The 14348-nt window shown below is 34.3% G+C and overlaps 1 protein-coding gene across 2 annotated transcripts in view; it reads right to left on the minus strand.

The window, feature by feature from the left end:
• Positions 1-14348, minus strand: part of GCLC (glutamate-cysteine ligase catalytic subunit) — a 71211-nt gene that overhangs the window by 9537 nt on the left and 47326 nt on the right. For both annotated transcript variants that reach the window (XM_074237209.1, XM_074237208.1), the window contains exons 7-9: positions 4052-4126; positions 3378-3494; positions 1892-2030 (exon numbers count right to left, since the gene is read on the minus strand). In XM_074237209.1, the coding sequence (XP_074093310.1) occupies positions 1892-2030; positions 3378-3494; positions 4052-4126 (331 nt within the window). The remainder of the gene's footprint in view (positions 1-1891; positions 2031-3377; positions 3495-4051; positions 4127-14348) is intronic.

Consider the following 14348-nt stretch of genomic DNA (forward strand, 5'->3'; position numbering starts at 1 on the left):
TAGTTTTCCCAGCAGTTTTACTTAAAGAGTGAGTTCTTACCTCAGAACCTGGGGTTCTTCAGGCTTATCAATCACTAGGCTAACTAGAGATCTTTGTTTCTGTAATTAATCTGATCTCTTCCACTGATAAACCTTTATTTTTAAACTGCTTCTTAATTATTACTTTGATACTTACTGTTCTATAACAGTTTTGAGAACTAGTACTGCTAAATCCACTTTATTTTACCACTATTTTACTTCAGTTTCTTGACCTTTCATTCCTCCAAATGAATTATTTTTCCCCTGGCTCTATAAAATATTTATTTGGTAATTTAATTTGTATGATCTTGAAAAAATTAATTTAGGTAGTATTGTCATTTTAATTTTATTGGTTCATCTTATCTAGGGGAAGTTAATGTTTTTCCAATCCTTTAGGTTTATTTTGGTCAAGGTATATACTAAATTCTCATATTTGTACTCTTTGTAACCTTTTGTATAGTTACATTCATATAATTTCCATGGATATCCTGGACTCAAATATTTTAAGCATTGTGTAGTGATTTTGAATAGAATTTCTTCTTTTCTTTTCTTTCCTGCAGGGTTTATTGGTAATATATAGAAAATATTAATGATTTATGTCCTGCAACTCTGCTTATTATTATTTCCAAATAAGTTTTAATTGGTTCTCTAAATAAACCATTATATCATCTGTAACAAGTAATTTTATTTCCTCTCTACTCATACTTAATTTCTCAGTTTCTTTTTGTCTTATTACTGTAGCAAACATTTCTAGCATTATATTAAATAATAATGATGATAATGGACATCTGTGATTTTGTTCTGCTCTCACCCTACTGGAAAGGTGTCTAGTTTATTTTCATGATGTACAATGACAGCATCTATTTTTAGAAAGATACTCTTTTCCATTTTAAAGAAGGGTACATTTACTCCTATTTTTAGTGGTTTAAAAAGAAAATATAAATTAGTATTTTTCCGAATCTATTGAAATAATCATGGGTCCCCAACCCCAAGTTCTTTTTACTAAAATGATCTATTTGTGTTTTTCTTATTAACCAATCCTGAATGTCTGCTATAACTCTAACCTGGTTATTGTGTGTGTAATCTTTTTAATATTTTGCTATAAGTCTTTTGATATTTTTATTTGAAGGCTGTGTTGCTCTTCAACAGGGATATAAGTATATTGTTGTCTTTCTCTGTTTCAGTTCTCTTTGGTTTAGGCATCAAGACTGTATTTGTATCATAGAAGGAATTTTCTAAATTCCTTCCTGTTCCTATTTTTTGAAAATAGTTTGTATGATACTATAATTAACTTTTCTTTAAATATTTGATGGAATTCACTTGGAAATTCCTGATTTTTTTTTCTTTAAGAGTTCATTTATAACTTGCTCAATTTTGTTTTCTGTGATTGGGTTCTCTCTTTCCTCTTCTATAAATCTTGGTACTTCTGACATAATGGCAAACTTTTATCCACTCAGTCTGTGGGGACAGCTGGCCTAGCCAGCATAGCTTGAAGATTATATACTTTTTATTGTGTGTGTGTGTGTGTGTGTGTGTGTGTGTGTGTGTGTTTAAAGCAAGCTGTACATAATAGATCCATAGTGCCACATATGAACTTATTTTTTCTACTCTATTTTGCATATGGAAAATGTTCCATCTGGGAAGGGAAAAAAATTTCAGAATGTTTGTATTTCTTTTAGTAGAATGTTTTGTATTAAAAATCAAAAGGATTTCATAGATGCCCAGTATCTGAATCAATCAAACACTCTTAAATTTAAGAGTTACCATAAACTTCATACTACTGATGAAAAACCAGTTAGAAAATATAGTAAAAATGAGTTGTGAAGAGCTAAAAATTGAGCATTAAATTTCAATACTAGGATCAGTTACTCACCTTCCTTTAATAGGCGGTCATAGATTTCTTTATCTTTTGTCAAATCAATGTCATTATATTTTTCACCACATTTAGAGAGGTAACTGTCTATGGAATCATAGCGAGATTTGCTAATCCTATAGCTGTTGTTCTTCAGAGGCTAAAAAAAGAATATATTTAATTACTAATAGTGTCACATAAAACTCTTAAAATAATCTAACTAAAAAGGTAGTATTAAAACTTAAGGGATAAGAACAATATTATACAAAGAACAACTGTGAACAACTAGGTTGTTCTGAGTATTAAAAAACATGCAAATCAATGACAGAGGATGCATGAAAGAAGATGTTATTCACTTCCAGAGAATGAAATGATAAATAGAAGTTAGTATGGTTTTACATTACATGGATTTTACATTACAGATATACATAGATACAGATTTCTCTATCTGATCTGTGTCAAATAATGGTCCTTCTCTAGTGTGAGATGGGGAGAAAGGGAAAGTGTTTGAAACTTAAGAGGCAACAAAAAAATAAATTTAATTTTTAAAAAACTTGAGAAATTAAAAGCTGTTGAGAAACTCAAAGATGTTGAGAAACATTTCTAAGGGGGAATCATGAAATCTTCTAGAAATTTTAAAGAAAAAAACAATGGCAGATGAATGCTTTCTGAAAAGTTTATCATAAAGTAACTCCCCAAAATCCTTGTTTTTATGAAACCAGAAGAGGGAAAAGAGCCTATTTGGAGGCAAGGACAACTTTCCAATGTAAATCATCATTCAAAACAAAAAAAGCCCACAACCATGCCATAAAATTCACAATCTTCTAGATGTTAGTATTCATCAATAATAATGGTGAAGATATGTATAATCAATATCATATTATATGCCTTTTCAAGGGATGGGGGAGGTATGGAAGGCAGTAGGTAAAAATTTAAAATTCAAAATTTTAAAAAATACTAAAAATTTCTTTTAACATAATTGAATATATTTAACAAAATAAAAATGTAGTTAAAATAATGATGGTAAAACCTTGTTAAGAAATTATGTTTCTTTTAAAGCAAATGTCATCACATAAGCAAATATCACACAATGATTGGGTGTCATAAAGACATTTGGTTAAAAAATGTTAAAAATTGATAAATATCTTGAGTAGATAAGTAGCTAAGACAAGTGTAGGTTTTACTAAGTTATTAACAAGATTAGAAAGTCATCTCCCTCCCTTCTCTCCACTAGAACTTAATCAATTTGGCATTATTTTGCTGTCACTAAGGAAACTCCAACTTTGGACATTAGTGACAGTCCTGAATCTCCCTCCCCTTAGTATCAAATGCCTATTTTAAAATCAGAGAGCCCAAAGGTACATAGAAGGTTCTACCTATAAAAAAATGAGACTTGTCATTGACTGCCCAAGACAGAAAAATTCAAACAAATTTTGAATATTGCTTGAAACAATATCCCCATTTTACCTTCTTAATTTAAATAGGCTATTAAAAAAAGCATTCACACCTCCAATCCTCTCTCCTCCCGAGTTCTATCATCTACAGACGCAGATATGACTCCCCAGCGACAATCAATGTCTGACACATAGCCACGGTAAAAAGGAGATGAAGCACTCAAAGCCATCTAAAAACAAACAAAAGTTAGTTTTTGCAGATAATGTTTTATATTTTTTCTAACATACTTAGAAGCCTCATACAATTTGGTTTTTGGTCAACAAAGTTAAAAGATGGAAATAATGCTTTTCTAACCCCTTTGAGGTTGATTAACTTCTCAACTCATCCTTCATACCCTCCCTCTCTGGGAAAAATGACCTGAAGTCATCCAAATCTTGAAATAAGAGACAGATGGGCAAACCTTGTAATTTTGCTTTCATTCAGATGAACTTACTTTTCTATAAAGGTGTAATGGAGTGAAGTGAGCAAGATATCAGAATAGGATAAGTCAAAAACCATGTGATGGCATCACCAACAAATCTTAGTGGTACCAATTCATTTAACTTCTCTTTCCCATAGCCCATTAACTCTAAATATCAATCTATTGGCTGTATTTGATTTGTGTGAATCCAGTTTTGACTGAGGCCAAGAGTGGACAAAAAACACACTGACAGTGGTTTTGCCCATGCAAAATCTGTTTGATAAACTCAAAGAAATATATTTCAGGAAAATCTATTTTATACTTACCACAATTGGACAAATTGTAGCCAGCTGATCATAAAGGTATCTAGCTTCAGATATACTGCAAGCCTGGAATGTCACCTGTTAGGAAAGCAGAAAATTACTAATATCCTCAAACCCAAAAGGTATCATAATGAAGGGAAGGAGAGACAAGGGATTGGTGTAATGTCTTAGAATTAAGCAAAAATCATGGAGATCAGTTAGTATTTTAACATTAACTTAAAAGACTAGATAGAAAAGCAGGTGTGCCCATGTCCTAATAATCTGTCATTTCACCTAAGCTGAACCAAGAGTGTGGAATTTTCAGAAATATAATTAGGTTAGACTGCTCAGGAAAATTCTCTTCTACCAACAAATATTAGCAAATGGATCCTCTTTTCAGTTAAAGTGCAATGAAAATTCTGTTCTCCAAGGGATTTGAAGATATTTAGATGGTACATATTTGTGAAACAAAAGGCAGTTAAATTTCATTTTTGAACACATATATACACAAGATAGATACAATACTTGCCTCTCACCCCCTGTTCCCAGAGTAATGGAAATCACTGGCCATTTGGTAGTAGAAAATACCAAATTAGTTCAGTCAGTCAAAGTCAAACTAGTTATTTTGATTCACATATAAAGAATAATTGATCCCTTAAACTTGTTTTGTATCCTATTAGGATAGCCTAAAATCCATTCCTTCAACCACAAAGTAGAGGCTTTAAGATTTAGAGGGTTGAAGGTTATATCTGCCTGCCCTCTATAAATCATTTTTTTATTCTTGGCAGGATTTCAAATCTCAAGACTCCCTATGTTACTGATACTATCTACAGTAGTACATTAACCAAGAATATTTCCCTCTTGTACTTATTTTCAATTATTAAGGATTTGCCAAACAGTGGATAGAGCTGGTCCAGAAGCAAGAAGATCAGAGTTCGAGGACTGTCTCTGACACATACTCTGGGCTGTAGGACCCTATGCAGATTGGTTCTTGTCCTTCATTATTGAAGAAGACCAAAATGACATCACTCAGACAAATGACAGTGTGTGACTGTGGCTGATCAGACCAATGAGCTTGGATGCTTCACCATAGGCTGGGCAGAAATGGTCCAGGAGAACACCTGGATGTGTACTCTAGTATATCATGTTTCCTTTGAGTTGCTTCAATTCTGCCTTCCTCTCAATGATTGCAGATTACTTATCCTCTCAGTGCCTTAGACTATTCCCTAAGATTTAATATTACCTGTAAAAAACACCTACATGGAGGTGCTATCCTGCATCCAGAGAAAGAGCTTTCCCCTGAGAGTTCTCTTTAAACCAATGAAATCGCTGGCTCTGCACCTATGCGTAACATCTATTACTAATTCGATCCTTACAATGACTTTAAATAATGATGATGATGGTAATAACAAAACAGCAAACGTTTACATCGTGCTTATTAATGTTTGTCCTTCATTCTTTATTTTTTTTTTTAGATTGTCCTTCATTCTTGAAGAAGACCATGACATCAGGGAGGTGATGCTATGACAAGCACATTAATTAGATTTGAGGAGGGGGTACTGTGCTAAGCCACTAGCTTCATTTTCTTCTCCAGAGTCATCTGGGTCCAGAGGCCAGATATGAATCACTTTACAATTATTACCTCATTTGATCCACACACCAACCCTAAGAGATAGTTGATGATATCATTCCCCTCTTTATCCTCCCCACTTGGGTGAGGAAGGTCATACATTGTTCTTTACATATGAAGAAAGTGAGGTCAGGAGAGACCCATTAGCTCACTTACATTCAACCAGCAGGGAATAAAATAAGGATTCAAAAGCCTGGGTCTTTTGATTTCTTTCCAATCTTCCCAAATTGACTCTAGAGGGTAATTATCCTTGTGCTATTCTTAAGCTTTTAGCATGTGCCACAAAGCCACAAGGATTTCCTTATAACACAAGGAAGAAAATTTGATCTCATTGATACCCCTGAGACTTGGTGGGTTGAGACCTATGATCAGAACAGGAAAACTGAAAAGAATATACCCTTTTTAAAAGGAATCAGAGAAATAAAAGGGAAGGGAAGGCAGCACACATTACCCTGGTATATTAAATAGAATATGTGAAGAAAACTAGTAACCAGAGAGATAAGGGTGAATATCTGAGGCAAAAAAAAATCAAAGATGAACAGTCACTAGATTATTTTGGATCAACTGAACAAAAATAAAAAATCTAAGAGTCCAGGCTAACAACTGCAAGTAGCACAACATAATAATGGTGGACTTTAATCAGACCAATATTTGCAGGAAGACTTTCTCTCAAATCAAAACAGGAAATACCTTCTTCATATACCTTAAATAGGTAGGCAAATTATAAGGAAGCATTCTTGTCTAGAGTAGATTCTTAGTAAGAGAAGGGAGACCTGGTGGGCAGGGGGGGAAAGATAGGAAACTTGGAAGGAAATTGCTATCTTTGAATTTGTCATTAAGATGCAAAGGAGAGACATGAACTGACTCATTCCCTAGATTGCAGAGTAGGGATAGGAGGGAGAAAATCTTGGTCCAGGACTTGTATGGTCTTTGTGGAAGTCCTGGACCAAGATTTTACAGAGAAGGTAGGTCAGTCCACAAGAAATGGGAAACTCAAAAATAAAATTCTGAGAACACAATGAAAAACAATTCTCATTAAGAGGGAAAAGGAGGTGTTGTCTAAAGACACGGAGTAGATGCTCAGAAGACTTTACTGCTCTACTCAAATTTTGAAAAGTCTCTTTAGTAAAAGAGAATGAACATAAAAGCATTGATATAATGTCAAGTTACAATTCAGAACAATTTGAAGCTGGTAAAAAAAAAAATCCACGAGAAACAAAAAAGAATTGTTTTTCTTTAAGAAAAGAGCCCTGTAGAGTACTGGCCCTAGAGTCAGGAAAAACTGAGTTAAAATTTGACACTTCTTTCTAAGTTCAAACCTCAGGCACTTAATACTTACAATTTGTGTGAACCTGGGCAAGTCACTTAACCACTTCTTTCTGAGTTCAAACCTCAGACACTTAATACTTACAAGTTGTGTGAACCTGGGTAAGTCACTTAACCCCACTGCCTTGCCCCCCCAAAGAAAAATGTGACAGGAGGGAAAAGGATAAAAGAGAAAGAACTGATATGCTTGAAGCAGATAATCAACTACAGAGAAGGCTGAGCAACTTCATCCTTATTTTGCTTGTTTTCTGTCAAGAAAAATGACCTTTGATTAGAAAGGGTAAGAACAGTAAAGAGGAATCCAAGTCACCAGAGCCAGAAGAACTAAATTCTAGTGCACTAAAAGAACTGGTAGATATGAACACTGAGTCAACATGTATTGTCTCTGAAAATGAAAAGGAGGTACTTCACGCCTAGCTGTGAGCTGCCTGTACCTTGTAAGGTGTATCTTGCAAGGTTCGTGAATAAAATGTACAATTTTCTCTCACTCTAAAAAAAAAGAAAATGAGAGAAGGAACTACAGTCATGAAGAATGGTAGGGGTCTTTATTTTTTTTTTAAAGAGAAGAGAATGGAAGAGTCTGCAAGTCTGGAAGCTTAACTGATTCCTGAGAAAATTCTAGAACTTTCTGAAGAGAATGAATGTCTAGAAAAGAACATGGGGGTAGGGGGAACAAAGGGTACAGATGTCTTCAGGCATGAGAGTTAATACCAGTTTAACTTTACTTCCTTTTCTTGGACAGTGTCACTAGATAGGTAGATCTGGGAAAATATGGTTTCCTCAGGTTACAGCAAAAGCATCTGATAAAAACCCTACTCCTATAAAAGATGGAGAGATTTAAATCAGAAGATAGTGCAACTGGAGGTAGACTGGGTGGGGTGGGGGAGAGTCCTCAGTGGTTAAATGACTAATCTCCAAAGAGTAATCACTAATGGTACAACAAGGTGCATCAGGGATCTATTCTTGGTCTTATGTGGCTTAACTTTTTATTGATAACTTAGACAAAGGCATAAATGGAATGCTCTTCAAATATGTATTTGACACAAAAGATAGCTAATGCCATGGAGATTGAATGCCTACATTCAAAGGTGACTTATCAGGCTAGATTCAAAAAGATCTTGACAAGCTAATTTTTTTAGGTAAATTTAAGATAGGTAATAGTAAGGATGTATGTTTTAAATATGGGCTCAAAAAGTAAACTTCACAAGTACAAGATAGGAGAAGGTAAAAAAAGATGGTGTTTGGTAGGAGGAATCAAGAATGCAATCATGGGTTCCATTGTGAGGTATAGGATCCAAGACAAAGGAGTTTGCAGTCTTGTTGTCCTCTACCTAAATCTGATGACATCTAGAATACTGAGTACCACATTTTAAAAGACAATAGTAAGTTAAAAAGTATCCAGAGCAAGGCAACAAGGATGGCAAAAGACCTTTATATTTCATTCCATATGAGAACTGGCTGAAGGATTTAAGGACATTTAACCCGGATAAAAGACTCAGGGTAGATATGTTGATTGTTATCTTCAAGAATTTAAAGTGCTATCCTTTAGAAGAGGGAACATATTTGTTCTGATTGGTTCAGAGAGAAGAGCTAGGACAGGAGTAATCTTCAAAGAAATAAATCTGTGCAGCCCAATTAGGAAAAAAATTCCTAACAATTAGTTATCCAATAACATAATGGGAGTTGTACCCTAGAGTTAGTGGATTCCCCCCCTTACTAAAGGGCTTTAAGAGAATACTACATGATTAGTCATCAGATATTGATCTTTTATGTAGGGGTTGAAGACCTGTAAGTTTTCTTTCAACTTTATTGTCTAATTTTCATTTTGTTTAAGAATCATACAGTTATTCTTAATTGAAAAATTAGGTATACACATACATACACACACAAATTTTAAAAAGACCTATGCATATATGTGCATATACATATGTATGTACACACATACAAAGGGAGAAGGAAGAGAGGAAGAAGGAAGTTAGGATCACAAGTATAGAAGGGGGAAAAACATCTATTTTGTTGCTACAAACTCAACAATTTATCTCCCACAATATCTTTTTATACCTGCCATTTATCTTTAAAATCAGAATTTAACTTTAATCTTCATAGCCAGATTGAAATTGAAAAGGGATTCAAAATATGATCTGATTTCTCTCTATTGCTTGTAATTTGAAGTGGATTTTAATATTTTTGAATTATTATATAATATATAAATATAAATATTATATTAATATTTTTGAAGATTATTTCTTTTCAATACCAAGACCCCAACAAGTTATCCTTTGAAAGTAGGACAATAAGTTGGCTAGTTTATTTGTAATACCCAAGAGTTAGCAAGCATAATTGATAACCATGAGTGAAAGGTTCACTCAAGTTTACTATTTTTAGTTGCAGCTGGGGTTGGCTTGATCCAATTTAAAAAAAAAAAAGATTGCTCACACAAAGACTGATGATGCTTGAAATTCTATCATTTCTATCTTGAGTTTAAGGCTCTATCATAATGTTAAAATGCAAATCCCCCTGGAATAGGCTTCATACCAGGCTTTCCAAGCCATGTGCACCACAATTACAATGGAAATTTATTGGATCTGTTTATGAGACTGGATAGAAAGAAATCAGATCATATTTTGAATCTCCTTTCGATTGTGATCTGGCTATGAGGGTTAAGATTAAATTCTAATTTTAAATATGAAAGGCAGGTATAAAAAGATACTGTGGGAGATAAATTGTTGAGTATATAGTTAACAAAACACAGATTTTTCCCTTCCTTATATACTTTTGGAATTCTGATTCTAATTTCCTTCTTCCTCTTTTCCTTCTCCCTTTGTGTGTGTGTGTGCGCATGCGCACATGCACACGCACACACACACACGTGCACACACACACACACAGATCTGTTCATGAGATTAGATTTTAGGAACAGAATACAAGGGCTACTAGAAACTGGCAAAAAGCAAGGAACAATGACTAGGGGGACAGGTTATTAAAAAAGGAAGCATGGGTACCAAAGAGACATTTTCCTTAGTATACAATTTTACAAGTTTATACTATAATACACAATTTTCATAAGTTCCAAGTGCAGTGGCAAACAGAATTTAGAGAATTTTTTTTTGGTTTTGTTTTATTCTTAGGCAATGGAGTTAAGTGACATGCTCAAGGTCACACAGTGAAGTAATTAAAGTGTCTGAGGTTGCATTTGAACTCAGATACTCCTGATGCCAGGTCAGTGCTCTATCCACTGTGTCACCTAGCTGCCCCTGGCGTGAATTTCTGAAATCAGTGGAAAGGCCACTTGTTCCACTTGGGTTGATATCTCCTGATACCTAATACAAAAATAAGGACCTGTTTTTGAGGGGTTTTGATGGGGGCAGGGGAGGGGGAGATGCTATCACTTCCTCAGGGCAAAGAGAAGATAGAAGAAGAGGTCAAGATTAAGCATAAGATGTCATTGGGTTAGCCTCCCTAAGTGCAGAAAAAGACCACTGACTGTAACATTTATGCTTCTGGTATGTTGTGTATAGAAAATCTGGATAAGTGATTTTTCCTTTCTCCAAAGGAAGTGGTAAGATTGTCTTGAGTCATTGACATCTACCATCTCTTTTTCTCAAAAGAACTCACTTGCCAGAATGTTAACTGAAGTGATAATGAATGTATTGTAGGACTTGTTCCAATGCCCTTTTCTATACTAAATGACCTGAGCCTTAACGTGAATCTAGTGTCTGTACCCAAGAATCAGAACTAAATAGAACCACATGGTGGGGGTGGGGGCAACAGGCAGGAAACTAAGGACTAAGTCATCTTGTTCATTCTTTTCTAATAGGAATGGTCATTGTTTATTCAAAATAATCAAGAATACAACAGTCTTCCTCCTATTCTTATTGACCTCTTTCTCAAGCTTAAATATCTATTTTAATTAAGTTGGATTGTTTAAAAGCTTTGATTTATGAATTAAACTATTATTGTTAAACTAGTTTTATGGTATTAAAATGGTTTTTTTTCACCATCAACTTTACCTAAACAGTGATACTCTCAATCAAGGCTTCAAAATTCTGTCCACTAAATATAATTTATTCTTTAGCACCACCCAAATTTTGTGGCTGCTTTGGTTGCCCTCATCCCCTTCCCCCCTCTTTTTTTTAATGAAAACAGTGAGAGAGGAAAGGGATAGAGAGCATAGGTTCTAACAAGGTAGAACTCTGACAATTTCCCAGTGGATTTGGGGAACAAGGAAGCTTAGAGAATTATGACCCTTGATTCCCAGCCAAAACTGATCAGGATTAAGCAATTAGAATTACCAAGTTAAGTGAGGCCCAACCTATCTATTCCTAACATCTCCCTCTCTTCCCTCCAGTTATATATACTGTCCCAAATTCACTGGATAATTTCTAAACCTTCAATTACTATCAAGTCTACAAATGACCTGGCATCTATTGAACCCTTAATAGTGAATGTGATTGACGATGAATGTGGAAAATTACATGGTTATATTTTCCTAGTGATTAGCAAATATCAGATCACTCACTCTCCTATTTATGGTTATCAATATTATTTGTTGATTTTTTATGAGATTTCATAAGGTACTGCCTAATTTGCTCTTCTCTCCACTCATATGCCTCCCTCACTTGCAGCAGGAGATCCAGTTAAGATTCCCCCTGCCTCCCTGCTTCTAAGATTTGCTTTTATAAAGGATCTACAGAGCATGCTGGTGAACCTGCTCTCCGCTCTCTGCTTACTATTATTTCTATCTTCAGATGTTAAATGTCAATTTAAAAAAATTATCTGGATGGTTATAATAACAATCTCAAGAGAAATCAAAACAAAAGATACTAGAGGGCTCACATACAATGATAAATCCTCTACTGACCCTCAACCCTCACACTTCTAGTTTCTATAATGAAAGTAAAATGAAGACAAATGAAATTTACAAACCCATAAACGAGAGGCAAGTAGATTAAAACTCTACTTTTTAATTACTGACTCCAAAGACTTGTTAACAGTTACTAACAGTTAATTGTTTTTAAAATATGACATAACATACCTTTCAAGTTCAATTAAAAAAGTACTATGAAATGAGAAAAAAACTACATGGACCCCAAAAAATAGCAAGGAATTAAAATAAAGAATAGGTAAATCAAAGAGGGTTATAAACGTTAAAGGGAAAGTAAATATTGTCAAGTAACTCCCTAGAAATAACACAAAATTCTGCAAAAAAAAGTGATCGCTGGCATGAGGCAGCTTTTACAGTCAGTATTTCCCTATATGTATTTCATTCAACAATCCATTTTATGACTTAAAATAAACTGTATTTTTAGATATATATTGCATATGCTGTACAGCAGTCACACGTGTACTAATAAGATATACTCCAGTACATACCATCTGAATATAAGCAAGTCCATTTTAATTAAATTCTTGAGAGTATTTATTATATAAAATAAGCTGAAGGTGAGTCAAAACTGAAAAATGGCATTTTACCTTTCCACTATCCAATAAAAAGTGAACTCCTTACTCCAGTGCTGATGTAGAGTTCACCAAGCCAAGACAAGCTGAAGCATCACTGTTGATCATGTCATTGGTAGGGGAAGGAGAAAAGTGTCTGAATCTTAAAAAGGTCAGAACAATTTTGGATATCGCTGATGCTTTTAAAAGGATATAGCAGACAAGGCAAGAAAATGATGATGCTCACCAAGAAAGATGTGAGAAAGATGAAGAAATCAAGGGCAAGAGGAAATCAAAGTCAAGAGCTTTGTGTTTTTGTTAAAAAAAAAACTTGACTTTTGAGACACTCTGTAATAATTTGTTTCCTTTGTAATCCTACATATTTTACTTGATGTATTTAAAAGTATTATTCTGAGAAAAGATCTGTAGGCTTCACTAGACTGCCAGGTGTCTATAATACACATAAAAGGGTATGAATTCCTGTACTAAATCAATCTGAGTAAGACTAGGGACTTAAATTCCCTTAAGTCTTACTAAGAAAGGGCAAAAACTTTACTTTTGAGATGTGATTACAAGTTGTTGCATTTATTTTCTTCTTTCATATAGTCTACACATTAACTATGCCTAATAAATACTTTTTCAATGAGCATATTTGCAGAAGGGGAAAGGGATTGAAGAAACAATTAGTTGTAAGTCCATGTTAAAGTTTAAGCTGAATGGAAAATTGTCTCCCTGTAAGTAGCCAAATGTTCCTCCATTATACTTAGAGTAAGCTTATTTGCATTTTCTTTGGACTTCTACTCTACCTGTTGGAGGTCCAAACTCTGTTGCCACTGACCAAAGGCCTTAGAATAGTTAATGGTAAACCAAGAAACAGCAATGAGATCTTTGTCAGTATCATGGAATTAATTTGAAAACTAATAAGCTCCAAGGGCTTAACTGTTCTCTAACTCATATACGAAAATTTAGAAAGGCAATTGAAATTCCAATTTTCCTGTCCTAAAAAGGTCCTATTTTCTGAAGTGAGTACTTACTTAAAAGGTACTCTGTTCACCAATGTTTTGTGTTTAGAAAGTTTCACAAATAATTTGCCCAGATCAGTCACTAAGTCCAATATGATTCTCAAACTGTCTCCCCATCTCCTAACAATCTTCTTAAAGAGAAAGATCCTGGGGAAATCCTGATAGCAAAGACAATTCTTATACATTTAATAGGATAGAACTGTTTTTAAATAGGAAACTAAGTCATATATTCAAGGGCATAAGTACAGTCTTATGTGTTGGCAGTGACAATTTGGCAGCTCTAGGTAGGAAGACAGGTTAATGGTCTTTTGAGGGGGATGGGGGTGATGAAGAGACAATATCACCATGATTCCAGACATTTCTATCCAATTAAAATGACTAGAACTGAGTGAAAACAGCCTGAGGGATGATTTCTTAATCACTTGAACAATTTCATTCAACCTTCAATATTTGACCAAAAGAAAAAGAAAAAGACAACCTGGGCAATTTTACTCTCATTTTAATCTTTTGGAGATGGATCAAACTGTTAAGTAATTGAGCCAGTATTCCTAGCAATACAAAATGAATGCCAATTACATTCATAAAATTTAATATCTGGAAGAGACTTTAGAGATTAAGTTGAGTTTTATCAATGAGAAAACTGAAGCTCATGGCATTAAAAATGATTTGTCCAAATTCACTCAAATAATCAATGATGGGTCCCAGATCTAGAACTGGGGTCTTTAGAATTAAATAAAATGATGCTTCTTAATTGCTAAGATAGTATCTTAGATTCAGATCTAGAAGGGACCTCAGAGGTCATCAAGTATTTTGAAGCTAGAGAAATTGAGGCCTTCTGGGATTAAGTGACTTGCCCAGAGAGAGACAACAGCTACTGTGCCTGAGGCAGGATTTGAACCTAGACCTT

This window comes from Macrotis lagotis, chromosome 5 (assembly GCF_037893015.1).
Source record: "Macrotis lagotis isolate mMagLag1 chromosome 5, bilby.v1.9.chrom.fasta, whole genome shotgun sequence".
Classification (NCBI taxonomy): Eukaryota; Metazoa; Chordata; class Mammalia; order Peramelemorphia; family Peramelidae; genus Macrotis; species Macrotis lagotis.